Genomic DNA, 27,243 nt, shown 5'->3' with positions numbered 1-27,243 from the left:
GCAGACAGTTCACACCAGGGCCGTCTTTAATATGGTTTGGACCCCGGGCAAACATTTTTTTTGGGCCCCCCCCCCCCCCCCCCCCCCAATTCAATTTTGCTCTTCACCCCAACATCTCAAAAAACAGACACACACATAGATTTATCTTTAAAAAAAAAACTTTAATAATGTAAACATAAAAGAACTGGTCCACAAACGTATTCTTAGCGCGATCTGTAACAGTACGTACTCACCAACTGTAGTAGCACTTATATGTTAATATATCTTAATAACTTTCAGTAATAAAGTGCAAATCAACATTATGTTTTGTGTGTAAAACAAAGAGCCATGTTGTCTAGTAACACAAACATAAATATTCATAAATAATAGAACAATTAACAACAACACATAGCAATTAAACAAACAGTATTAAAACTTACAACCCGTAGAATCCAAAATCAAACATTCAAAACAAAGTGCGTATGCTCCACTCCAATTTAGAGAATAGGTAATCAGGTAGCAGAGTTACATAATATACTACACTAAATCTGGAAGCTATGTGCTTCTGTGCTAAATGGGTGATAAAACCACCCTTTCATCAGCTTTCGGTCCACAAAAAAGCCAAAACAAACCATTAAAAAAAAAAAAAAAAAATCAGGATTTTCCGTATAGCAGCCTTATGTTAACATTCCTATTAGGCAACAGCTGCTAGTATAACAGACTATTGTCAACCACTATTATAAAAGTGCAGATAACTTTTTACATAAAGTCAAGAAATACTTTAATTCAATTTATACCACCAGTCTACGTGCTTTTTGAGCAGCAAATGTCTTTGTAATGTTGGTGAAGTCAAGACTGCGAAGTATATCTGATTCAGCAGACATTATAGACAGTTTGGTGAGACGACTTTGGCTCATGGTTGTGCGTTGTAGATTTTTGATCCGTTTCATTTTTGAAAAAGATCGTTCACCTGAACAGTTAGTGATCATTAAAGTGAGATACATTTTTAAAGCAATTTCTGTGTTGGGAAAGGTATCTTTTACATCCTTGTCAAATATGGTATTGTACATAAATTGCTCTATGCTGCAGTCATCTGTTTTTTTATCGAGAAACAAAGAAATTAATGACTGAAACTGAATTAGCTCATCACCAAAGGTTGTGCCCAGATCATGCTTGTAGAAAGCGGACAACTTTTCTGCTGCAATTTTAATGGAATCAAAGTCCATCACTGGAAAGTTTATAAAGAATCCAAATAAATCACACACTTCACTGTAAGCTCCTAGTCGATGCTCCAGACACACTAAAAGTTTGTCAACACATGGGAGAAAGGCCTTAATATAAAAGGTCTCCTTGGGTGTTAAGTGTGCTTCTTCACTGTGTCCATAGTCAAGTGGCTGCTGACGGACATTCCGGCGTTGAAGTCGACGATGTTGCACAGTATATTCTTCAGTATCTGTGAGACGCTTGCCAGCTTCTTCAAATGCATCAAATTTAGTACGTTGTTCATTCATAAAATCTTTTAATGATTTCAAAACGGCAATTGCTGAATTTAGGTTGAGTTGAACGGACTGCAAAGTTTTGCTGCTGCTGTTAAAGCGCTGTAAAACAGTGTTCCAGAATTCTGCAAAAATCCCGGTCTCAAGTTTGCTCATCTGATCAAACAGTCCTTTTGCCATATTACGGCACTCTGACCTTTCTTCACAGTCAGCTGAAATTTCCAACAAAATGTCCATTATATTTTGATAGCCATGGACTAGTGCCTGACAAGCATCAGCACGACATGACCAACGTGTGTCACTTAGCTTTTTCGGCATGGACACAGAGAGGTCATTCTCATCAAGCTTGTCTTTAAGCTTCTTGTAGCGCTTGGTTGAGCCAGTAAAGAATGCATACAGAGCTTGTATGAAATCAAAAAACTTGACAGCCTCACTACACGAATTTGCAGCATCCTTTCCAACAAGGTTTAGTGAGTGTCCAAAACAAGGTATATACATTGCATATTTATTCAGGGTAACAATTTTTGCTTGCATACCCTTGTAGTGACCAGACATGTTGCTTGCATTGTCGTAACTCTGTCCACGGCATTCTTGTATGGAAAGTCCAACATTAAGGAATTTTAGAAGCGCATTCGCCATCTCTTCTCCTTTGTGCCCCGTTGAGGGTAAGAAGGTTAGAAAACGCTCCACGGGTTGATTTCCTTCTAAGTATCGTAAAATCACTGTGAGCTGATCAGTATGGGAATAATCTTCAGATGAATCTACAGATACTGAGTAGTACTTTGCCATTTTAACCCGGTTGATGACATCTTCCAAAATTTTTTCCCCTGTAATCTGTATAAGTTCTTCACAGACATTTGCTGATAGATAACTTGTAAATCCTTTGCCCTTGTTTGCCTTGGTTTGGATGTGTTGTGCTAGGAAAGCATCATACTCCGACAGTAATTCCAAAATTCCAAGATAGTTGCCATTGTGTTTGGATCCAATAACTTGGTCATCTCCTCTAAAAGCCAATCCTCTTTCGGCAAGAAAAATTATGACACTAAGCAACTGATTTACTAGATTTTGACCATAGCTTGTCAGCTCTTCAATCTCTTGTTGCATTTTATGGTCAATCCGACCCTCCAGTTTCGAATATTTGGCTGTATCAATCACAGCATGAATATGGTTTTGAGACTGTTCATGTGATGAAATTCGTTCACTGGCATGTTTCCAGTCGCTGAAACCATCATTGGAAAATGCATTTCGTGATGCACTAAACAATTTGCAGTCAAAACAGTAGATTCTGCCCATGTTTTTTGAGTAGCAAAGCCACTTTCTTTCAACCTTGTCTCCATTGGGACAGTTACGCATAAACATGTCGATAGTACAGCAACGTCCGTCTTTAAATGACGTTGCAAAACCTTCTTTCTTCAGTTGTTCCAGAGGCTTTCTCACTGACACATTTCCATTTTTTGACCAGTACTCCCGCATCTCAATAGTAGATATGTTGGGCCACAAACCAATGTCAGTCATGAAACCTGACTGTTCCACAAATTCAGGCACTATATCAAATGCTTCCACAGTAGGCTCCACAGTATGGAGGCTAGGCAGCAAACCAGTATTTTGGAAAAGGCCTGGTTTCTCCATCTCCATGGGCACTGGTGTTGTTTCTAGTGGTGTTAATGGATCAGAAGACACTACTGCATCAGATTCAGAGACTATGTCAGAGGTACTTTGAGCAGGAATCACTTCCTGAGAAGATGTACCAGCAGGTTCCTCAGAAGATCCACTTCTAGGTATAAGAAAACCAGTAATTCTTGGTATTCTGCATAGTTTTTCCTCCAACTCCTGCTTCTTTTTTCGCTTCTGTGCACCACTCAGAGATTTTGACATATTGAGGGCTTATAGGCTCTTCAAAAAATAGATGTGACTGACACCTGCATTATAAAAATAAATTATGCTCTGTGCAGTCTCTTATTACCTTATAATAAATGCTTATATGTTGTAGCGTTCAGTAGTAAAATGCTAGACTCCCAAACCACTTTTTTCCCCCTCATGTTCAAGTCATGTACACTGCTCTATGCACATTACCCATCCAATAGTCCATCTTAGGAGTGAGCAAAAGAGGGTGGCTACATTCCTTCACATAGTACAGTAGGACCATGAAGAAGGAACTCATACATCCTCTAACAGAAAGTCAGATCATAGCATCCACAAAAGGGAGATTTGGAGGAAGCTGAGAGCAAGAGAATGATTTTTTTTTTTTTTTTTTGGTTCAGAATATAATGTATATACCAGGGGTCTTGAATTAAAATTTATGGAGGTCCAGTTGTTAAAATATTCATTAGTCAGAGATCTGAATATCATGTTTGTACTATAACATCTCAGCAGTGCTTACATCACATTCGCAGACCCTCTTCACAGCAGTCCCATAGTGTCCTCAGTTCCTTTTCATGTCACAGCCCCCATTACATTGCAGCCTCTTCACATCACAGCACCCCATTACATTGCAGCCTCTTCACATCACAGCACCCCATTACATTGCAGCCTCTTCACATCACAGCCCCCCATTACGTTACAGCCTCGTCATATCACAGCCCCCATTACGTTACAGCCTCGTCATATCACAGCCCCCATTACATTACAGCCTCGTCATATCACAGCCCCCATTACATTACAGCCTCTTCACATCACAGCGCCCCATTACATTACAGCCTCCTCATATCACAGCCCCCATTACATTACAGCCTCTTCACATCACAGCGCCCCATTACATTACAGCCTCTTCACATCACAGCCCCCATTACATTACAGCCTCTTCACATCACAGCGCCCCATTACATTACAGCCTCTTCACATCACAGCCCCCCATTACATTACAGCCTCTTCACATCACAGCCCCCCATTACATTACAGCCTCTTCACATCACAGCGCCCCATTACATTACAGCCTCTTCACATCTCAGCGCCCCATTACATTACAGCCTCTTCACATCACAGCGCCCCATTACATTACAGCCTCTTCATATCACAGCCCGCCATTACATTACAGCCTCTTCACATCACAGCGCCCCATTACATTACAGCCTCTTCACATCACAGCGCCCCATTACATTACAGCCTCTTCACATCACAGCCCCCATTACATTACAGCCTCGTCATATCACAGCGCCCCATTATATTACAGCCTCGTCATATCACAGCCCCCATTACATTACAGCCTGGTCATATCACAGCCCCCATTACATTACAACCTCTTCACATCACAGCGCCCCATTACATTACAGCCTCTTCACATCACAGCGCCCCATTACATTACAGCCTCGTCATATCACAGCCCCCATTACATTACAGCCTCTTCACATCACAGCGCCCCATTACGTTACAGCCTCTTCACATCACAGCGCCCCATTACGTTACAGCCTCGTCATATCACAGCCCCCATTACATTACAGCCTCTTCACATCACAGCCCCCATTACATTACAGCCTCTTCACATCACAGCACCCCATTACATGACTGTTGTATAACAGATGTGTTTAACTCCCCCATAAACTATACTACCCCACCTTATAACCGTATTCATTAACCGAGACCACACCGAACTCTTGGGGTAACAAAGGCCGTAGCAGCCTACTTTAACAAATATAATGACTCAAATATCAAAAATATAAAAACGTATAAATGGAAAAAACATATCTGTTATAAAACCTTTGAAATCTAACGTTGGTCTGAGCAGGAAATCAATAAACCTCTGTGTTAATAAACCTTCTTGCACTGCAGTCCCTCTCAAATGTATTATCCCTGCCTCAAGCCGACAAGCTGGCTCAAAGACTACCCCTGACCGCAGTGCCCCATTATCCCTTCCCGGCTAACCTCCGTCAACCGGGAACCACCATCAGGACCCCTCCAACGATAGTCCCGATCTCATCCTTCTGATATCTTCTTTTCCTGCACAGACCAACGTCCGCCACCGCTACGACATCACATTGCCAGTACCTGTGAAGAAAAAACAGAAAAACACTTCCCAAACAACCAAAAACTGCTAACCATAGGGAGGGTGGGTGGGAACTTTCCACCACGCTTTGGTGACTCATCCCAGGCGGGGCCCCCTTATCAAAGCTCCTCCAGCCCCTCCCCCTCGGCTCTATACTCACCACCCCTATGAAAATAGTTAAATCCCTGTTAACCCCGTCATGCCCGCCCTGCGCTTATTCTCCTGTCTGATATTGCTCCGGGCTTTCTTTACAGCCTCTTCACATCACAGCACCCCATTACATTACAGCCTCTTCACATCACAGCCCCCATTACATTACAGCCTCTTCACATCACAGCGCCCCATTACATTACAGCCTCGTCATATCACAGCGCCCCATTACATTACAGCCTCGTCATATCACAGCGCCCCATTACATTACAGCCTCATCATATCACAGCCCCCCATTACATTACAGCCTCTTCACATCACAGCCCCCATTACATTACAGCCTCGTCATATCACAGCCCCCATTACATTACAGCCTCGTCATATCACAGCGCCCCATTACATTACAGCCTCATCACATCACAGCCCCCATTACATTACAGCCTCTTCACATCACAGCCCCCCATTACATTACAGCCTCGTCATATCACAGCCCCCATTACATTACAGCCTCGTCATATCACAGCCCCCCATTACATTACAGCCTCTTCACATCACAGCGCCCCATTACATTACAGCCTCTTCACATCACAGCGCCCCATTACATTACAACCTCATCACATCACAGCGCCCCATTACATTACAGCCTCTTCATATCACAGCCCCCATTACATTACAGCCTCTTCACATCACAGCGCCCCATTACATTGCAGCCTCGTCATATCACAGCGCCCCATTACATTACAGCCTCTTCACATCACAGCCCCCCATTACATTACAGCCTCGTCATATCACAGCCCCCATTACATTACAGCCTCGTCATATCACAGCCCCCCATTACATTACAGCCTCTTCACATCACAGCGCCCCATTACATTACAGCCTCTTCACATCACAGCGCCCCATTACATTGCAGCCTCGTCATATCACAGCGCCCCATTACATTACAGCCTCGTCATATCACAGCCCCCATTACATTGCAGCCTCGTCATATCACAGCGCCCCATTACATTACAGCCTCTTCACATCACAGTGCCCCATTACATTACAGCCTCTTCACATCACAGCGCCCCATTACATTACAGCCTCTTCACATCACAGCCCCCCATTACATTACAGCCTCTTCACATCACAGCGCCCCATTACATTACAGCCTCTTCACATCACAGCGCCCCATTACATTGCAGCCTCACCATATCACAGCCCCCATTACATTGCAGACATTTCCACATTATAGTGCCCCTTTACACATCACAGCGCCCCTGTTACATTAGAGTCCCCTTCATATCCAGGGCTGGACTGGGACAAAAATGTGGCCCTGGACTTCATCCAGACCGGCTCAGGGCATAAAACATCAGGGGACAGCACATCAGGGCACAGGACACAGAACATCATGACACAGCACATCAGGGCACATCATGGAACAGCACATCAGGGTACAGAGCCCAGCACATCAGGGCACAGGGTACAACACATTAGGGTACAGAACCCAGCACATCAGGGCACAGGGTACAGCACATCAGGGTACAGAACCCAGCACATCAGGGCACAGGGTACAGCACATCAGGGTACAGAGCCCAGCACATCAGGGTACAGAGCCCAGCACATCAGGGTACAGGGTACAGCACATCAGGGTATAGCACATCAGGGCACAGCGCATCAGGGTACAGGGTACAGCACATCAGGGTACAGCACATCAGAGTATAGCACATCAGGGTACAGGGCACATCAGGACACAGCACATCATGGCACAGTACATCAGGGCACAGTACATCAGGGCACAGTACATCAGGGCACGGTACATCAGGGCACGGTACATCAGGGCACGGTACATCAGGGTACGGTACATCATGGCACAGTACATCAAGGCACAGTACATCAAGGCACAGTACATCAGGGTACAGTACATCAGGGCACAGTACATCAGGGCACAGTACATCAAGGTACAGTACATCAGGGCACAGTACATCATGGCACAGTACATCAAGGCACAGTACATCAAGGCACAGTACATCAAGGCACAGTACATCAGGGTACAGTACATCAGGGCACAGTACATCAAGGCACAGTACATCAAGGCACAGTACATCAAGGCACAGTACATCAGGGTACAGTACATCAGGGCACAGTACATCAGGGCACAGTACATCAAGGCACAGTACATCAAGGCACAGTACATCAGGGTACAGTACATCAGGGTACAGTACATCAGGGCACAGTACATCAAGGCACAGTACATCAGGGCACAGTACATCAGGGCACAGTACATTAAGGCACAGTACATCAGGGTAGGGCTGGGAAAAAAATCGATCAAAATCTTGAATTGAGTTGAGAGGTCAAATCGATTCAAAATTTAAGCAAATCGATTTTTTTAGATTTTTTTTTTTTCACTGCGCCGGTCCAGAGGCGCTGCGGACATGAGTTTTTTGGCGAGGCCGCGGCTTCGGCCTAGTCCGCGGCTACGGCCGGACGCCGCGGACTAGGCCGAAGCCGTGGCCTCGCCTTAAAACTCATGCCCGCAGCGCCTCCACCGGCGCGGACACCGCGCCGGGCCTGAAGAGCTGCGGGCAAGGAGTTTTTAGGTGAGGCCGCGGCTTCGGCCTAGTCCACGAGGCCTGACGCCACGGACTAGGCCGAAGCTGCAGCCTCGCCTAAAAGCTCATGCCCGCAGCGCCTTGGGACCGGCGCGGTTCCCAGAAAAAAAAAAAACTTGAATCGTGAATCAAGTTTTTTTTAAGAGAATCGAAGATTTTTTTTTTTAAGAAAATCTCCCAGCCCTACATCATGGCACAGTACATCAGGGCACAGTACATCAGGGCACAGTACATCAGGGTACAGGACATCAGGGCACAGGCCACAGTACATCAGGGCACACAACATTGGGGCACAGCACATCAGGGCATGGGGCACAAAGCACATCAGGGCATGGGGCACATCAGGGCATGGGGCACATCAGGGCATGGGGCACATAGCACATCAGGACACATCAGTGTACATTGGGGCACATCAAAGCACATGGGGCACATCAGAGTACATTGGGGTACATCGCCGCGGACCTCACCGCAGAACTGGGAAACCCCAGTTAAGAAACAATGTAATAGGCAAATGTATGTGTTTTGGCGGCCCACATTTGCGCAGCCACAGCAGCCCATTCATTTGAATGGGCTGCCATGCCTGCGTTTCCTGCAGAAAAATAAGGTGCATGCAGCATTTTAATAATGCATTGGCCTTGAAATTCATTCGGCTTTTGCACCATGCGACTTACCTGCAGTTCCTGCGCACACAAACGTACTGTGTTTTTAAAAGCGTGGCCTAAACATCTAAAAATGCAGCAAGTTTGCCGGAGCAGGAACAGCAGGTAAGTCACATGGTGCAAAAGTAAAATGAACAGACAGTGCTGTATTTCATTGCTTGATGTGCATAGGTGTGTGCAGCCTATTAAATGCTGCATGCACCTTTTTTTTGCAGGAAACGCAGACATGGCAGTCCATTCAAATGAATGGGCATTGTGCCTGCGCAAATGTGGGCCACCAAAATACATACATGTGAACCAGCTAGGCCCAAAATAAGCCCATCAAGCAGTTCACACTGAGGCGCTTTGCAGGCGCTATAGCGCTAAAAATAGTGCCTGCAAAGTGCCCTGAAACAGCGGCTCCATTCACTCCAGTGTGAAAGCCCCGAGGGCTTTCACACTGGAACAGTGACCTGGCAGGACATCAGAAAAAGTCCTGCCAGTGGCTTCTTTGGAGCGCATTAGGAGCGGCGAACTCACCGCTCCTAAAGCGCCCTTGCCCATTGAAATCAATGGGCAGCGCCGCTGAACCACCTGCAAAGCGCCGCTACGGCAGCGCTTTGCCGGCGGTTCAGCGGCGCTGCCCATTGATTTCAATGGGCAAGGGCGCTTTAGGAGCGGTGAGTTCTTTTAACCCTTTTTTGGCCGCTAGCAGGGGTTTAAAGTGCCCCGCTAGAGGCCGAAAAGCGCCACAAAAACGACGGTAAATCGCCACTATAAATAGTGGCGTTTTACCACCAATGCCTGGGCGCTTTCAGTGTGAAAGCAGCCTAAATACAGTATGCCATGTTACTGTAAATCATGCTGTGTGCTCTCCTCTGAGGCCTCACTCAGCCTGGACAGTGGACTGCAGATCTGCTCATTTTTTTTTTACTTCCCTTTAATACACAAGACATGGCATGGGGATAGGGGGAGCGGGAGCCAGGGGAGGAGAAAAGACCTTACCTGGTCGTGAACGGTGGAAAGCTCTGCTAAATTCTCCACACTGCTGCTCCACACAGGCTTCAGTGCACTCTATACTCCGCGCTGCCCAGGGCCCTGTCTCACTCCTCCTCCGCTTCACCGCTCCTCCGAGTCCGATCACTGGTGCACAGCACTGTCTCTGCACACATAGCAAGGGGCGGGGCCAGAGCATCAGTGGAGCTCAAGGCCCCGCCCACCCGCGTCCCGCTCCTCAAATTAAAAAAAAAAAAAAAGGCACTGGCACTGTGGGCACCGTGCGAGCCGCCGCGGCTGACATTATTTAGCGCCGATTTGCGGGCAGCACGCAGGGTTAACGGGCAGCTCTGCTTTGGGCCCCAAGAAATGACAGGGCCCTGGGCAGCTGCCCCGTTTGCCCTGCGCTAAAGACGGCCCTGGTTCACACTAATATCTGCGAACCGCTGCGGGTGTCAATGTAAAGTTAATGGCACCCCCAAATTGGTTCACAGATCGCAGTGCGAACGGTGAAATGCTACAGGAATCGGAACGCATGGGTGTGAACATCCATGCGATCCGATTCCAGTGTGGGCCTAAAAAAGGGTAGAGCACCAGTTTGTATGGCTCAATCTGCATGGCAGACATTACATGTGATCTGCAGAGCAATACGGTGCGAATTACATGTAATGTCTGTGATCGCACAAGTGTGAACCCAGCCTTAAGGTGGTTTTTAAAGGTTCAGGGGGCCTGTAGCCACCCTGGCGGTATGGTTATGTCAGATTTTTGCGTCTCAAAGCGGTACAATTCTTTTGCATAGAAATTCTGCATTTTATATTGTAGGCCTGTAATTCTTAGCAATAATGCAATTAAATCTGTCCAAACAGAAGTCTAGTAGACATCCTGGGTATGATAAAGTTTAAAACACGAAATCATAAATTATAATATAATAAATAACTATAAATAATCATAAAAAACAATAATATAATAAAATGAATTTCCCCACAATTCACTATCGCTCAATTCTGCAAGTGTTCCAATTTACTATCGTTGTTTTCTAGCTGGTCTCAAACCGCTTTTGACGTAAAGGGACACTTTTTGGTTGCCATGGAAAATCTCACGTTTCATTGCAGAAAGAACAGTAGATATAATATATAATATGTATATGATCCCCTATCAATCAGCAAGATTTCTGGCTCCCAGGTGTCTTCTATATAGATAACGAGCTGAAATTAGGAGCACTCCCTTAAAGGGGGTGCTCCTAATCTCAGCTTGTTACCTGTATAAAAGACACCTGTCCACAGAAGCAATCAATCAATTTCTCTACCATGGCCAAGACCAAAGAGCTGTCCAAGGATGTCAGGGACAAGTTTGTAGACCTAAATAGTGAAAAAATTGGGCGCAAAACCATATATAAATAACAACACCCAAACCAGCGTGGGTATGAAATTATTAACAACACATAAACCATAAAAATAGTGCCAAATCAGTCCAACATTATTTAATAAAAAAATAATATTTTGGTGTAATTCTTCTGTGTACACTGTAACTCCAACACTGTGCCTTCCTAAAGTGCAATGTGCTTATTCCTTGTAAACAGTGCTTCACCCAAAGTGACACATAGATCTGCTCACCAGATATCTCTGGCCACAAAGTGACCACCAGGCATATGATGTAGGGAAAAACCTCCTCGGTTGAACAGGGTCCTCCAAGCCAAATCTCACTCCAAATGACCAATTACATGTCGATCAAACTTCAATCAATAGATGTTATTCCTCAGGATGTTACACTTTAACCCCTTCCCGACCGGCGCACGCCGATTTACTTCGGCAGAATGGCATGGCTGGGCAAATGGATTTATAGGTACGTCCATTTGAATTCCCTGCCGTGCCATTGCGTGCGCGCCGCTGGTGGCGCGCACGCGCGCCGGCCGGGAGCTCCGTGAGTCAGGTCGCAGGCCCCGCGGACTCGATCGCCGCGGGGATACCCGTGGTCGCCTCACAGAGAGGACGAACGGGGAGATGCTGATGTAAACAGCATCTCCCCGTTCTGCCTAGTGACAAGTGTCACTGATCACAGCTCCCTGTCATCGGGAGCGGTGATCAGTGTAGTGACACAGCTAGCCCATCCCCCCTACAGTTAGTAATCACTTCCTAGTACTGACTTAACCCCTCCCCGCCCCCTAGTGGTTAACCCCTTCACTGCCAGTGTCATTTACACAGTAATCAGTGCATTTTTAATCGCACTAATCGCTGTATAAATGACAATGGTCCCAAAAATGTGTCAAAAATGTCTGACATGTCCGCCATAACGTCGCAGTCACAAAAAAATCGCTGATCGCCGCCATCACTAGTAAAAAAAAAATATTAATAAAAGTGCCATAAAACTACCCCCTATTTTGTAAACGCTATAACTTTTGCGCAAACCAATCAATAAATGCTTATTGCGATTTTTTTTTACCAAAAATATGTAGAAGAATACATATCGGCCTAAAGAGAAAGAAATTTGTTTTTTCATATATTTTTGGGGAATATTTATTATAGCAAAAAGTAAAAAGTATTGCTTTTTTTTCAAAATTGTCACTCTTTTTTTGTTTATAGCGCAATAAATAAAAACCACAGAGGTGATCAAATACCACCAAAAGAAAGCTCTATTTGTGGGAAAAAAAGGACGTCAACTTTGTTAGGGTGCAACGTCGCACGACCGCACAATTGTCAGTTAAAGTGACGCAGTGCCGAATCGCAAAAAGTGCTCTGGTCAGGAAGGGGGTAAAATCTTCCGGAGCTGAAGCGGTTAAAGTACCAATCCAATGCTCCTTATCCTTATATCTGTAAAGATTGGCTCCCCCATAAACGAGCCACAGAGGGGGCAATGTAGTGTAATATTGTCTTTTTATTTAAAAGCACTTACATGCCAATAAAGTACAACAGATGGCAGCTCAGCTGAAGGATTAGGCAGGGGCCGGTCCGTCACTCGTGAAACAGGAAGCGTGGCTTGCGTCTCAGCTGGAAGTGGAAGTGAGAGCTCCTGTATCATGTGTCTCAAGCCTCGTTTTCTATGCATTTCGTGCTCATGCGCACATCATCAAACCTTCTCCGTGTCCCCCTCTCTGTGCTCCTCCAGTCCTCCTCTGTGTCCTCCGTGCTCCTCCAGTCCTCCTCTGTGTCCTCCGTGCTCCTCCAGTCCTCCTCTGTGTCCTCTGTGCTCATTCGGTTCCCCCTCTGTCCTGGATCTGTCAGGATGGAGAGCGGAGGAAGAAGCCAGTAAATCTGTAATTTACCGGCTCCTTCCTTTTTTGAATGCACAGAGTCAGTGATCACTGACTCTGTCCATTCATAACTGAGCAGAGTAATCTGTGTTTAACCACTCCAGCCCCAGAAGGATTTACCCCCTTCCCGACCAGAGCACTTTTTGCGATTCGGCACTGCGTCGCTTTAACTCACAATTGTGCGGTCGTGCGACGTGGCTCCCAAACAAAATTGACGTCCTTTTCTCCCCACAAATAGAGCTTTCTTTTGGTGGTATTTGATCACCTCTGCGGTTTTTATTTTTTGCGCTATAAACAAAAAAAGAGCGACAATTTTGAAAAAAATGCATTATTTTTTACTTTTTGCTATAATAAATATACCCAAAAAATATGTTAAAAAAAACATTTTTTTTCCTCAGTTTAGGCCAATATGTATTCATCTACATATTTTTGGTAAAAAAAAATCGCAATAAGCGTTTATTGATTGGTTATAGCGTCTACAAAATAGGGGATAGTTTTATGGCATTTTTATTAATAATTTTTTTTTTTTTTTTACTAATAATGGCGGCGATCAGCAATTTTTATCGTGACTGCGATATATTATGGCGGACACATCGGACACTTTTGGTGCTATTTTGGGACCATTCACATTTATGCAGCGATCAGTGCGATTAAAAATTCACTGATTACTGTGTAAATGTGACGGGCAGTGAAGGGGTTAACATTAGGTGGTGCTGTAGGGGTTAAGTGTGTCCTAGGGAGTGATTCCAACTGTGGGGGGGGGCTGTGTGTGACACAACACTGATCACCGCTCCCAATTACAGGGAGCGGTAATCAGTGACAGTGTCACTAGGCAGAATGGGGAAATGCTTGTTTACATTTGCATTTCCCTGTTCTTCCTCTCCGTGAGACGATTGCGGATATCCCCGCGGACATCGAGTCCGCGGGACCCGCAGTCTGACTCACGGAGCTCGCGGCGGCGCGCGCGTCTGCTATACAGGCCTCGCGAGATGACGTACAATAACGTGATCTTGCGCAGCGGAGCCAACCTGCTGCAGTAAAACTGCGGTGGCTGGTCTGCAAGTGGTTAAGATGTCTCAGTTTATGAATGAACAGGAGCTGCTGTCTGCTGTCCATTTATTTTCAATACAGCTGAGGCTGCAGAGACAGGGACTGGGGAATCTCTGTCCTCAGTACCTTTCCCTGTCTCAAAGGGGAGATGTCAGGGGTCTGTTTAGACTCCTGATATCTCACCAACCCCCCCCCAACAGGGCTGATAAAAAAAATAAAAAATTAAAAAATAATTTTAATAAATATTTAAAAGGTAATATTGTAAAAAATAAAATAAAAAAAATAACAAAAAAATACAAACTGTAAAAAATTATTTAAAAAAAATAAATTATAAATAGTAAAATAAAATAAAAATAAAAAACTACTGACACAGTCTACTGTCACATGAGATTTAAAAAACATATCGGTATCGGCGAGTACTTGTACTCGGTCTTAAAAAAGTGGTATCAGTGCAACCCTAATTAAAATGATAGAATGCTCATTTCTTTGTCAGTGGGCAAAAGTACAAAATCAGCAGGGGATCAAATACTTTTTTTCCCTCACTGTAAGTCCCTCTCAGACATGGAGCAGGCCTGTTCCTGCCCTTAGACTTCTCTAGGATCCTGCACCAGGGGGCAGAGCCCCTGCTCAAGAGTCTCCTCCTGCAGGACTTGTCTCAGGGACACTGCTCTGGCTGCACTGGCCTTAGACTATTTATGGGTTCTCTCACCACCTTCAGGGCACACCTCCCCAGGGATTGGCTTGCATTCCAAAAAAAAATTATTCAGGCTGCTTGATCTCCCACTTTTTCCCACTATGCTTCTATTATATTCTAGAAGACAAGGGGAAGTAACAGAACAACAGCCTGTGAAACACTGAGCAGCTCTAGATAATCAACCCCTGCTCCACTGATTACAGGGGAGCCAAACTAAATGTACCTAGCAGCCTGCTCTACACTAGGAGGGCACTACTTTGGATAGACTGTACATGTCTAGGTAGAACCACTATTGCTACCCTGTGAAGATCAATACAGTATATGCAAACATGAGTTTGGCCCCTGCATCATCACTACTGTATCTTGGATGGGAAGTAGATACCCACTGTGGTTCCGGGAGGTGATAAATAACTAATTATGCTTTTCTTTTAGCCAATCCCAAATGTACAGTTTAAACACATTTTCACTGAGCATATGTTTATGTAATAGTACATTTCAGCATTTTTTAAATCAATTCCATAATGAAATCTTTCAGCTGGGTTTTGGGAGTGAGGGGTAAAATCTGCCAGATCCACATTGATAATTTCCATCTATTGTCCTTCTAGGCTGCGGTGGCAGGAGGTACCACCATGATCATGGACTTCGCTATTCCCAGGAAAGGCACTTCTCTGATCGAAGCGTTTAACACCTGGAAGAGCTGGGCTGACCCTAAAGTGTGCTGTGACTATGCTCTCCATGTAGCCGTGACTTGGTGGAGTGACAAGGTAAGCCGAATTACACTTCATTATATCACATGACAGAGGATGATTATACATGTTCAGTCTCTGATTGTAAGAGGAAATAACTGGGGAGTCCCCACCATGCTTTATTACTTCTGTGATATCTGGTTGGGTTCCTTTTAGCACTTAAAGTGCATGCAAATTCTAACAATAAATGGGGGTTATTTATGAAAGGCACACTACAAGTGCAAAGTGCACTTGGAAGAGCAGTTGCTGTAGATCTGAGGGGTAGATCTGAAATGAGGGGAAGCTCTGCTGATTTTATCATCCAATCATGTGCAAGCTAAAATGCTGGTTTTTATCTACCTTGCATGTCCCCATCAGATCTACAGCGACTGCACTTCCAAGTGCAATTTCAAGTGCACTTTGCACTTGTAGTTTGCACTCGTAGTGCAAAGTGGATTTGCCTTTTGTAAATAACCCCCATTGTCTCGTATTTGCTGCTTTTTGGCCTGTTAAATAAATCATTAAAATGTTTTGGTTTTTTTATATCCGTTTGAGAAGTGCAAAAAATGATTTGTTCATCCAGCCAGGAATCTTGTGAGCTGATAACTTCCCATATTCTCTGCCTCTGGACTTTTATCAGTTAGCATTGCTCCCTGCTATCTCCATGGACTATAAAACACCTCCTCTTGTTAATAATGAAAGCTTTTTATGATTATCATTATTATTATTAATTCGTTACGTTTCATTCATTTAGATGCGGCATTCCTTATTTCGGATAATTCGTAACTTCGCATAAATTTGTTACGTTCATAAACAGCCAAATTTGAAAGGAAATTCTAATACCTATAATTTAATAGTTAGTTATTATTAGTTAGTTATTATTTTGGATTTTTGAATTTTCAATGTTATGCAGTTCTAGCACAGTGTTGAAAAGTAGCTTCAATTTTGTTATGTAGCTATATAGTTATAGTTGGTAAGGATGAAGAAAGACTCCAGTCCATCCAGACCTAACTGAGAGTGTGACTGTTTTCATATCCCACATAACAACTAGATATGTGCAATTAGTTTTGTTTCAAATTTGTTTTTCAACGAAATTCGACAAACTCGTTCATTTAGAAATATTCCTTTTAACAAATTTTATTGAAAACAAAATGTTGTAAGTTCTAAAATTCGTAAATCCGAAAACTAGAAAATCCGAAAATAAGAATGAAAATCCGAAAATTCAAAAAGAACGAAAATTCGAAAACCCCAAAATTTGAAATAACTAACTAATAATAATAATAATAATAACTATTACTAACTATTAAATTATAGGTATTGGAATTTTCTTTCAAATTTTGCTGTTAGTGAACATAACGAATACGAATTTAAAGTTACAAATTATCCGAAATAAGGAATGCCACATCTAAATGAATGGAATGTAACAAATTATTAATAATAAATAATAATAATAATGAAAACTATTATTATCATTATTATTATTAATAATAATTCCTTACATTTCATTCATTTAGATGCGGCATTCGTTATTTCGGATAATTCGTAACTTCAGATTAATTTGTTACATTCAGAAATAGCCAAATTTGAAAGGAAATTCCAATACCTATAATTTAATAGTTAGTTATTATTTCGGATTTTTTAATTTTCGAATTTCCGAATTTATGGAATACCGCATCTAAACGAATGGAACATAACGAATTAGCATTTTTCCAAAGTTACCAATTTATTCAAAATAACTAATTTCGATCATAATGAATGAAAAAAATTATTATTTATTTATTTTCAAAGGAACCTAACATGCGGTGTGGTTGTGCCGTGATCATTGTGCGATAAACCGCATGGCAATTACAGCAAACAGCAGAGTGCAAAGCATGTTGCCGAAGAAGGAGTATGAACTTCTTTTTAGCAACAAGCTTTGAACGTTGTAGCTTGCCACTATTGTAGCACGATTTATCGTGCCAAAACCACACTGTGTTTTAGGTGCTATTGAAGGTGAATGGCACCTGAACTTGCGTTTTTCAATTGCAGTGCAATTTGAGATTGTGAGCAGAATTGCAGCAATTCTGCCTGAGATGCAAAAAGTCAAATATAAATGGAGCCTTAGAAACACATCTAAAATGTTTTTTATTTTATCTATGCTCGCCGCGGACACCCCCAACTGTGGAAGGGAGCTTCACATCCTCACTGCCTGAACAGTAAAGAACCCTTTACGCAGTTTAAGATTGAAATGCTTCTTGTCCAACTTCATTGTGTGGCCACATGTCTTCTTTAGACATAAAAATAAATAGTTTTCTCACAATCCTAAAGTCACCATTTAAAGATTTGTATATCACAATCAAATTCACTCTTAATCTCCTCTCCTCCATGAATTAATTTACACTCCCCCGCTGACACCACCAACTATGGAAGGAAGTTCCACATCCTTACCGTCTAACAGTAAAAATCTCCTCATGCAGTTTGAGATTGAACCGCTTCTTGTTCAAATTTTTTGTGTGGCCTTATGTTAAACAGTTTATCCCCAGTGGTGGAATCACATTGTAAATATTTGTATGTCGCTATCATATTCCCTTCTTAGGGTGTCTTCTCCAGAGAAGTCTACTTTTTGTAGTTGTTCCTCATAACTGAGATCCTCCAGCCCCCTTATTAGCTTTGTTGCCGGTGTTTCATCAGATTAGGCGACCTGTCAGAATATGTAAAGTAAGTAATGTTTCGTCGCCGCCATCTTGCCACACCCCGTACTCGTCCACAGTAAGGATACAGTGAGAAGGGGGAAGCAGACATCTTGTTACACCCACCGGAATTTTGCATTTTACACTTGTTTTTAACAGTAAAATGAGTATATATAGTGAAATACAATACTTAGAACTCTGTCTGAATGTTTAGATGTTTAATTTTAAAAGCAGCCAACGTCTGTCAGATTAGCATACCTGTGAGATCAGCAGGCTTGCCACTGCTTTTAAAATTCAACATCTAACCAGTCAGACGGAGTTCTAACTATTGTATTTCACTTAATAAACTCGGTTTACTGTTAAAAATAAGTGTAAAATGCAAAACTCCGGTGGGTGTAACAAGATGTCCGCTTGTACGCATGTACGCATTCTGACGGGTCACCAAATCTGACGAAACACCCTTCTCTGGACTCTCTCCAGTTCCAGTACATCCTTCCTCAGAATTGGTGACCAGAACTGGACAGCATACTTAAGATATGGCCGAACCAGAGTTTTATAAAGTGGTAAAATTATAGTTTTATATCTTTTCGTTTGCTGCAGCTTGACATTGAATGAATGTCATCTACTAGGACCCCCAGAGGTCAAATTATTTGTTCCCAGCTCCGTATTGTTTATGAACAAGTTAAACAGAACTGGTCCAGGACAGAGCCCTGGGGCTCTCCACTCACAGACCAATCAGAAAATATGCCATTACCACCATCCTCTGGACTCATTACTGCAACCAGTTTTTTTATCCAGATTCAACATCATAAATGCAAAAAAAAAATCCCATTTGGATGATCTATGTACATTGCAAGGATTTTAACAAGCTTTGTTGCAGATTCCTACCTATTTCTGCTCTGAAGAAAAAATGGTTTGTTTCACTTTGTGTCTTTGGATAATAATTCTGAATTGGAGTGACTTTTTCATTTGTAACCCCTTAAGGTCCGCCCTGTAGCAGTTTTACTGTTACAGGGCAGCACCTCTTCACCGGATCACGTATACAGTAATACCTTGGATTACGAGCATAATTTGTTCCAGAAGCATGCTTGTAATCCAAAGCACTCGTATCTCAAAGCAAGTTTCCCCATAAGAATCAATGGAAACTCAGATAATTGGTTCCACAGTGACTGCTGGTGTATGCAGTACTGTATGTGGTCAGAGGTGCGGGGGCGCTGGTGTATGCAGTACCACATGTGGCCAGAGGAGCGGGGGTGCCAGAGACACTGGAGACACTCAGAGACGAGTATCTCTGAGCGTCTCTGAGTGTCTCAGAGCATCACCGGCACCCCCACACCTCATGCAGTAAAGCACACCCCAGCGGCTTGAATCCTGCTCGTCATGTGAGACAACACTTGCAAATCGAGTCAGGATTTTGTTTTAAAAATAGCTCATATTGCAAAATGCTCATAAACCGTGTTATTTGCAATCCGAGGTTTTACTGTATTAGTATCACTGGTCCCCAAAAAGCAGTTAATCAACTGATGCACTTGAAGGATTATAATGAGAAAAGTTGCAGTGTTAGCATCCCTTTGGGAGTGTCTGACCAAAAATGACATTTTTGTTGCAGGGGATACCTAAAATCTGACTTCATTTGCCATGTACACACGGGCGGACTTTTCGGCATGAAAGGTCCGACGGTCTTTCCGACAGACTTTCGACGGAGTTACGACGGACTTTCGATGGACTCTCTAACGAACGGACTTGCCCACACACGATCACACCAAAGTCTGACGGATTTGTATGTAATGACGTACGACCAGACTAAAATAAGGAAGTTGATAGCCAGTAGCCAATAGCTGCCCTAGCGACGGTTTTCGTCCGTCGGACTAGCATACAGATGAGCGGTTTTTTCGATAGGAATTGGGTCCGGCGGAAAGATTTGGAACGTGTTCCAAATCTAAAGTCCATCTGATTTTCGACAGAAAAAGTCAGCTGAAGGTCCGATGAAGCCCACACACGGTCAGATTGTCCGATGGATTTGTTCCGTTGGACCAGTCCAGTCGGAAAGTCCGCCCGTGTGTGCACGGCATTAGTGCAATCTTAGTGCAGACTTCTGGGAAAATCAGTGAGCCAATCACACAAGCAGGAAAATACATTTCTGGGGGGGGGGGGTTCTGTGTACAGAATGCCTCCAGGTAGTTTTATGCCCCGTACACACGGTCGGACATTGATCAGACATTCCGCCAAAAAAATCCATGGATTTATTCCGACGGATGTTGGCTCAAACTTGTCCTGCATACACACGGTCACACAAAGTTGTGGGAAAATCCGATCATTCTGAACGCGGTGACGTAAAACACGTACGTCGGGACTATAAACAGGGCAGTAGCCAATAGCTTTCGTCTCTTAATTTATTCTGAGCATGCATGGCACTTTGTGCGTCGGATTTGTGTACACATGATCAGAATTTCCAACAACGGATTTTGCTGTCGGAAAAATTTATAGCATGCTCTCAAACTTTGTGTGTCGTAAATTCCTATGGAAAATGTGTGATGGAGCCCACACACGACAACAAGGTCCTATCACACATTTTCCATCGGAAAATCCGACCGTGTGTACAGGGCATTATTGCTGTCAGAAACTATGAAATCAGGCCGAGACAGAAGTACAGGCAAATCACACTTGTTTAATAATAAAAGTAAAAAGAACAAACGTAGTCAAAACATAACCAAAGTTCAGTAACCGGAATGGATAGTCAGCCAAGCCAGAAGTCAGGGATCAATGTAGTGGAACAGCAAGCAGGATCTGGAGCCAGAATGGATGTCAGCAAAGCAAGTCTTGAACAGGATCGCAGGCGATAGTTTCTGTGATGTTAACCAAGGCAAGGGCAGAGATCCACTGGGCTGGATGGCTTAAGTAGGCAGGACTGATGAGCAGGATATCATCAACAGGTGAGTAACTCTGGGAGAGATAGGAGCTGGCAATTAGCCGACAGATAAGCGGTCAGCTCAGAGAAGGAAGGGCTGAGCCCAGCTCTGACAATGGCATTGAATTTTACAAAAAATGATAACGCTGCAGATTGAAAAGGAAATGTAATTTTTCATAACATTCAATTATAATATGACTTGTGTAGCAATTGTGTATGTGTATTATTATTATTTTTTTTTAATCTGCTAAATTACCCTTTAATTTACTTATAGTAAAACATTACCAATTGGAACGTTGTATTCTTTTATATGCTTTATATTTCAATTCAAGTAACAAGTTCTTAATGTGCTTATTTGTACAGGTGAAGAAAGAGATGGAAATCCTTGTAAGGGATAAAGGTGTCAACTCATTTAAGATGTTCATGGCCTACAAGGACGTGTACATGGTTCATGACATCGAGCTGTACCAGGCATTTACTTGCTGTAAGAACATTGGGGCCATCGCCCAGGTGCATGCAGAGAATGGAGATTTAATTGCAGAGGTAAAGGAAATCTTTAAAATAAAGCTGGTACAATGTTGACATCTGGTGGCCAAATTAAGAATTATCTTTTCACAGTTGCAAAAAAAGTCTTTTGGGTTTGTAATTAAAGCTGAACTCCAGTCAAACTGCAGAAAACACACTTAAAATCGTACATTAGTACTGACTTGCCAATGGATTTGTAATTCTGTTCAGTCAGTTTTGTGATTCAGTCACCAAGGCAGCACAGCCAGGTTTCTGACCTCATGTTTTCCTTTTTAGTTAAGCAACACTACTTGGCTGAGGACCCAGCCCAGCTTGTGACTGGACAAGGGGCAGCAAATCAATGATCTAATCATTCTTCTTTCTCATCATCTGGATAGATGCAATATATTAATACCTGATAGGCTTACAGTCCAGTTCCTAGTTTGCTATGCAGATGTTTGCTGGAAGCTAATATAAAGGTTCCATTCACACCAGGCGCACTGGCATGCATTAATCAACGCATGCCAGCACAAATTCATTGTAGTTCACATCAGTTCTTTGTGCTGATGTGCGCTGTCCTGGACTGAAAAAAAAAAAATGGAACATGCCCTACTTTGTCTCAGCTCAGAAAAAGTATTCATACCCCTTAAAATTTTCCACATTTTGTCATGTTACAACCAAAAAAGTAACTATATTTTATTGGGATTTTATGTGATAGACCAACACAAAGTGGCACATAATTGTGAAGTGGAAGGAAAATGATAAATGGTTTTCAAAATGTTTTACAAATAAATATGTGAAAAGTGTGGGGCGCATTTGTATTCAGCCCCCCTGAGATAATACTTTGTAGAAAGACTTACAACAGCTGTAAGTCTTTTGGGGATGTCTCTACCAGTTTTGCACATCTAGAGGGTGACATTTTTGCCAATTATTCTTTGCAAAATAGCTCAAGCTCTGTCAGATTGGATGGAGAGCGTCTGTGAACAGCAATTTTCAAGTCTTGCCACAGAGTTTCAATTGGATTTAGGTCTGGACTTTGACTGGGCCATTCTAACATGCTTTGATATAAACCATTCCATTGTAGTTCTGGCTGTATGTTTAAGGTCATTGTCCTGCTGGAAAGTGAACCTCCGCCCCAGTCTCAAGTCTTTTGCAGACTCTAACAGGTTTTCTTCTAAGATTGCCCTGTATTTGGCTCCATCCATCTTCCTATCAACTCTGACCAGCTTCCCTGTCCCTGCTGAAGAAAAGCATTGTCACAACATGATGCTGCCACCACCATGTTTCACGGTGGGGATGATGTGTTCAGGTTGATATGCAGTGTTAGTTTTCCGCCACACATAGCTTTTTTCTTTTAGGCCAAGGAGTTTCACTTTGGTCTCATCTGACCAGAGCACCTTCTTCCACATGTTTGCTGTGTCCCCCACATGGCTTCTCGCAAACTGCAAACGGGACTTCTTTTGGATTTCTTTCAACAATGGCTTTCTTCTTGCCACTCTTCCATAAAGACCAGATTTGTAGAGTGCAGAACTAATAGTGGACAGATTCTCCTACCTGTGGATCTCTGCAGCTCCTTCAGAGTTACCATGGGCCTCTTGGTGGCTTCTCTGATTAATGTTCTCCTTGCCCGGCCTGTCAGTTTAGGTGGAGGCCATGTCTTGGTAGGTTTGCTTTTGTGCCATACTCTCCATTTTCAGATGATGGATTGAACAGTGCTCTATGAGATGTTCAAAGCTTGGGATATTTTTTTATAATCTAACCCTGCTTTAAACTTCTCCACAACTTTATGCCTGACTTGTCTCGTGTGTTCCTTGGCCTTCTGAAGGCAATTGGTTCCACTAGATTTTAGTTAGGGAATGCACGCCACAGTTTTCACATATTTATTTGTAAAACATTTTGAAAACTATTTATCATTTTCCTTCCACTTCACAAATATGTGCCACTTTGTGTTGGTCTATCCCATAAAATCCCAATAAAATACATTTAGGTTTTTGGTTGTAACATGACAAAATCTGGAAAATTTCAAGGGGTATGAATATTTTTTCAAGGTGCTGTATACGCATGTAAGTGCACCACAATGTGCATAAATGCAAAAGTACACAGTCCGTTAAAGTTTCCTTTGCAAATAAAGTGAAAGAAAAGCCTAACTACAGTGGGTATAGAAAAGAATCTGCCCTTTAATATAATCACATTTTGTTGTTTTGCATCCTGAAATAGAGACAGACACAATTTTTGTTTTATCTAGTTGTATTTAACATCCAGGTGAAAGATATGGCACCAACATGTCAGAAATACATTTTGCTTTAATTCCAGCCTTTAGTCTGTTGGGATATGTCTCTACTAACTTTGCACATATAGACTTAGATGTTTGCCCACTCTTCTTTGCAGAACTGCTCAAGTTCAGTTAAATTTGATGTTGATCGCTTGTGGGCTGCAGTCTTCAAGTCATTCCACAGATTTTCAATGGTGTTTAAGTCTGGACTCTGACTAGGCAATGCAAAAACTTTCACCTTTTTCTCTTTCAATCACTGTGTGGTCATTTTTGTTGTGTGCTTTGGGTCATTGTCATGTTGGAAGGTAAACCTTCTTCACATTGACAACTTTCTGGCAGAGGGCAGCAGATTTTCCTCAAGAATTTGACGGTATTTTGCCCCATCCATTTTTCCTTCTATCCTGACAAGTGCCTCAGTCTCTGCTGTAGAGAAACACCCCCATATCAGGATATTACCCCCTCCATGCTTTACTGTAGGAATGGTGTTATTTGGATTGTGAGTTGTATTGGATTTCCACCAGACATATCATTTGGTATTGAGGCCAAATAATTAAATTTTACGCTCATCTGACCATAACACCTATTTCCATGTGGCCTCAGAATCTTCAAGGTGCGTTTTGGCAAAGCTCGGTCATGATTCCATGTGGCTTTTCTTGAGGAGTGGCTTTTTTCTTGCAATCCTCCCATACAAGTCACATTTGTGGAGAATTTGTGATATTGTTGTCACATGCACACAATGACCAGTCTTAGTCATAAATTCCTGCAATTGCTTCAGAGTTGCTGTAGGCCTCTTGGTAGCCCCTCTGACCAGTTTCCTCCTGGCTCCTTCATCCAGTTTGGAGCGACGTCCTGATCCAGGGAGTGTCTGTGTTGTACCAAATAGCTTCCACTTCTTAATAATATACTTCACTGTGCTTCTAGGCATTGATAAAGCATTTGACTTTTTTTTTATCCTTCTCCTGACTCCCATCTCCACCCATTGTTGATTGTTTGCTTTAGTTGCACTACTAGGGACGGAAATGCCCCAGGAAAGCTCTTTTCGTGTTGAGCTAATCAAAATAACCACAGCTTATTACAGTTGAAAGTCAAATGGCGTTGTGTTCCATAGAGAAGGTGATTAGCTATACCTAATTGAGTTTACAAGTCATTTTTAGGAGGGGGGTGATCCTTTTTCCAACTCTGTGATTGGGTTTTTTAATTTTTTACATTTTTTTCAGACATGTTGGTGTTATATCTTTCACTTGGATGTTATAAGTTGCATTGAGTAAAAACAGCTGGATAAAACAAAAACTGTGTCTGTCTTCATTTCAGGCTGCAAAGCAACAAAATGTGATTGTTTTAGGGGGGTGATTATTTTCTATACCCACTGTATATTTATCTATTTTCAATCTGCTCTGGTCCAATCATGTGATCCTACAGCTCTGTGTAAGGGAGCACTAGACAACAGCTGTGAATTCTGGGAGACATGATGTCACCTATGGGTTCCCATAGCCCAGCCGTTGACGACGCTTCCTCTTCTGGATTGGAGTGAATTAAAAATAGGTAAGTATGAAGATCTTTTTTATATAGGTTAGACAGGATATGTAGGAGGAGGGGGTAGGGAACATATTTAAAAATAGATATAGTTAGGCTTTTCTTCCACTTTAATTAAAAAAACAGCACCGCAGTATGCCAATGCAACTCAATGCATGTGTGCTTACATGCACTCAATGCATACATTTTTGGTCTGAATGGACCCAAAGTCATAGTCAAATTTCTGTACTAGCTGTATTTAAATCTAAACTCCAAACAGATTTTAAAAAGGCTTTTTTTTTTAGCAGAGACCCTAGAGAATAAAATGATGGATGTTGCAACTCTTTATGTCACACGGTATTTGTGCCGCGGTTTTTCGGAAAAAAAAATCATGAATCAAAAAAAAAAAAAAGCAGTAAAGTTAGCCCAAATTTTTTGTAGAATGTGAAAGATGATGTTATGCCGAGTAAATAGATACCTAACATGTCACACTTTCAAATTGCTTCTGCCTGTGGAATGGCGGCAAACTGCGGCACTAAAAATCTCCATAGGCGACACTTTAAACATCATTACAGGTTACCAGTTTAGAGCTGCACAGGAGGTCTGGTGCTAGAAATATTGCTCTCCCTCTCACATTTGCGACAATACCTGCATTTGCATTTGCGCATAAGCACGGTTGGGAGCTTTACATTTTTTATTTATTTATTTATTTATTTTATACAAATTTTTTTGTTTGGCTTTTTTTTTTTTTTTTTTTGCACAATTTTTTTTTTGTACTGAACAACATCCCTTGAGATAGCATGGACCGTGACAGGTCCTCTTTTTTAAGGAGATGTGGGGTCTATTAGACCCCATATCTCTCCTCTGGCCCCCCATGTAACCGATCAGACCGAGATCGATCTGATCGGTTGCTTCCTTGGCCGCCGGTGGCCAGGGAAACTAAGGGGCGGAAACGAAAGTGACGAAAGGCTCATCGCTCCCCGTTTCCAGGGTTACAGAGACAGGGGAACGGCGTCAGATTTCATGTTTGGGACTCTTGTCCATACACAGGTGCATATTCTTTGGCTAAAGTGTTGGTCTGCAGAATTACCCTGCAAGAAGCATTGGCAAGTTTTACTTTTTATGGGGAACATTCGTTTTGGGCGGTAAAGTGACGAACTGCTCGTCGCTTCCAGTTTCCAAAGTTACAGAGAGAGGGGGAATGACGTCAGTTCCTCACTCTCTGTACAGGGCCGCCTTGGTCGCCAGTCGCATCACTCCCGGCCTCTGTGTTGGGACCGGAGAGCCCTGGAGAGGCAGCGACGGCAGTGGATGGGGGGGTGGGACCCCCTTCCACCACCCTCACAAGTGATTGAGTGGTTAATTAGCCACTCAGATCACTTCTGCCTTACTCACAATCGCCGGCTGAACAAAACAGTACTGGGATGATGCCTGTGGATGAAGGCATCATCCAGGCTTAACCACTGAAACCCAAGGATGTTCAGGAGCGGTCGGCCGCTGCATCCTTAACAACCGATGAGCGGGGTTCCCTGCTGACAGCTGAATGTAAAAAAAAGAATAAAAAAAAGATCATGAAAAAAACGTTGTGGGGTCCCTTTGGGTCTGGTATGGATTTTGTGGGGAACCCTACGCCAAAATTTAGAAAAAAAATGAACCCCGCTTACACCTGATGACTCAGAGGTTGTTAAAGACACGGTGGCCGCCTGCTCTTTAACTATCGACTATTCTCACTTTAAGGAGAAAAAAAAACGCATGAAAACCGCATACAAAAACACATCGAAAACGCAGATTCAAACATGCAAATCGTGCTGGAAAACCACATCACCTGCATAG

General features: G+C 42.9%; 1 protein-coding gene across 1 annotated transcript in view; it reads left to right on the top strand.

Annotated features, from left to right (window-relative positions):
- The window catches only part of DPYS (dihydropyrimidinase), a 125,154-nt gene that overhangs the window by 10,443 nt on the left and 87,468 nt on the right, over window positions 1-27,243 (top strand). The window contains exons 2-3 of the mRNA XM_073632138.1: window positions 15,426-15,584; window positions 21,486-21,665. Coding sequence (XP_073488239.1) covers window positions 15,426-15,584; window positions 21,486-21,665 — 339 coding nt within the window. The remainder of the gene's footprint in view (window positions 1-15,425; window positions 15,585-21,485; window positions 21,666-27,243) is intronic.

This window comes from Aquarana catesbeiana, linkage group LG05 (genome assembly GCF_042186555.1).
Source record: "Aquarana catesbeiana isolate 2022-GZ linkage group LG05, ASM4218655v1, whole genome shotgun sequence".
Classification (NCBI taxonomy): Eukaryota; Metazoa; Chordata; class Amphibia; order Anura; family Ranidae; genus Aquarana; species Aquarana catesbeiana.
Note: the sequence above shows the minus strand (reverse complement) of the source record. Positions and strands in the feature narration are given on the sequence as shown.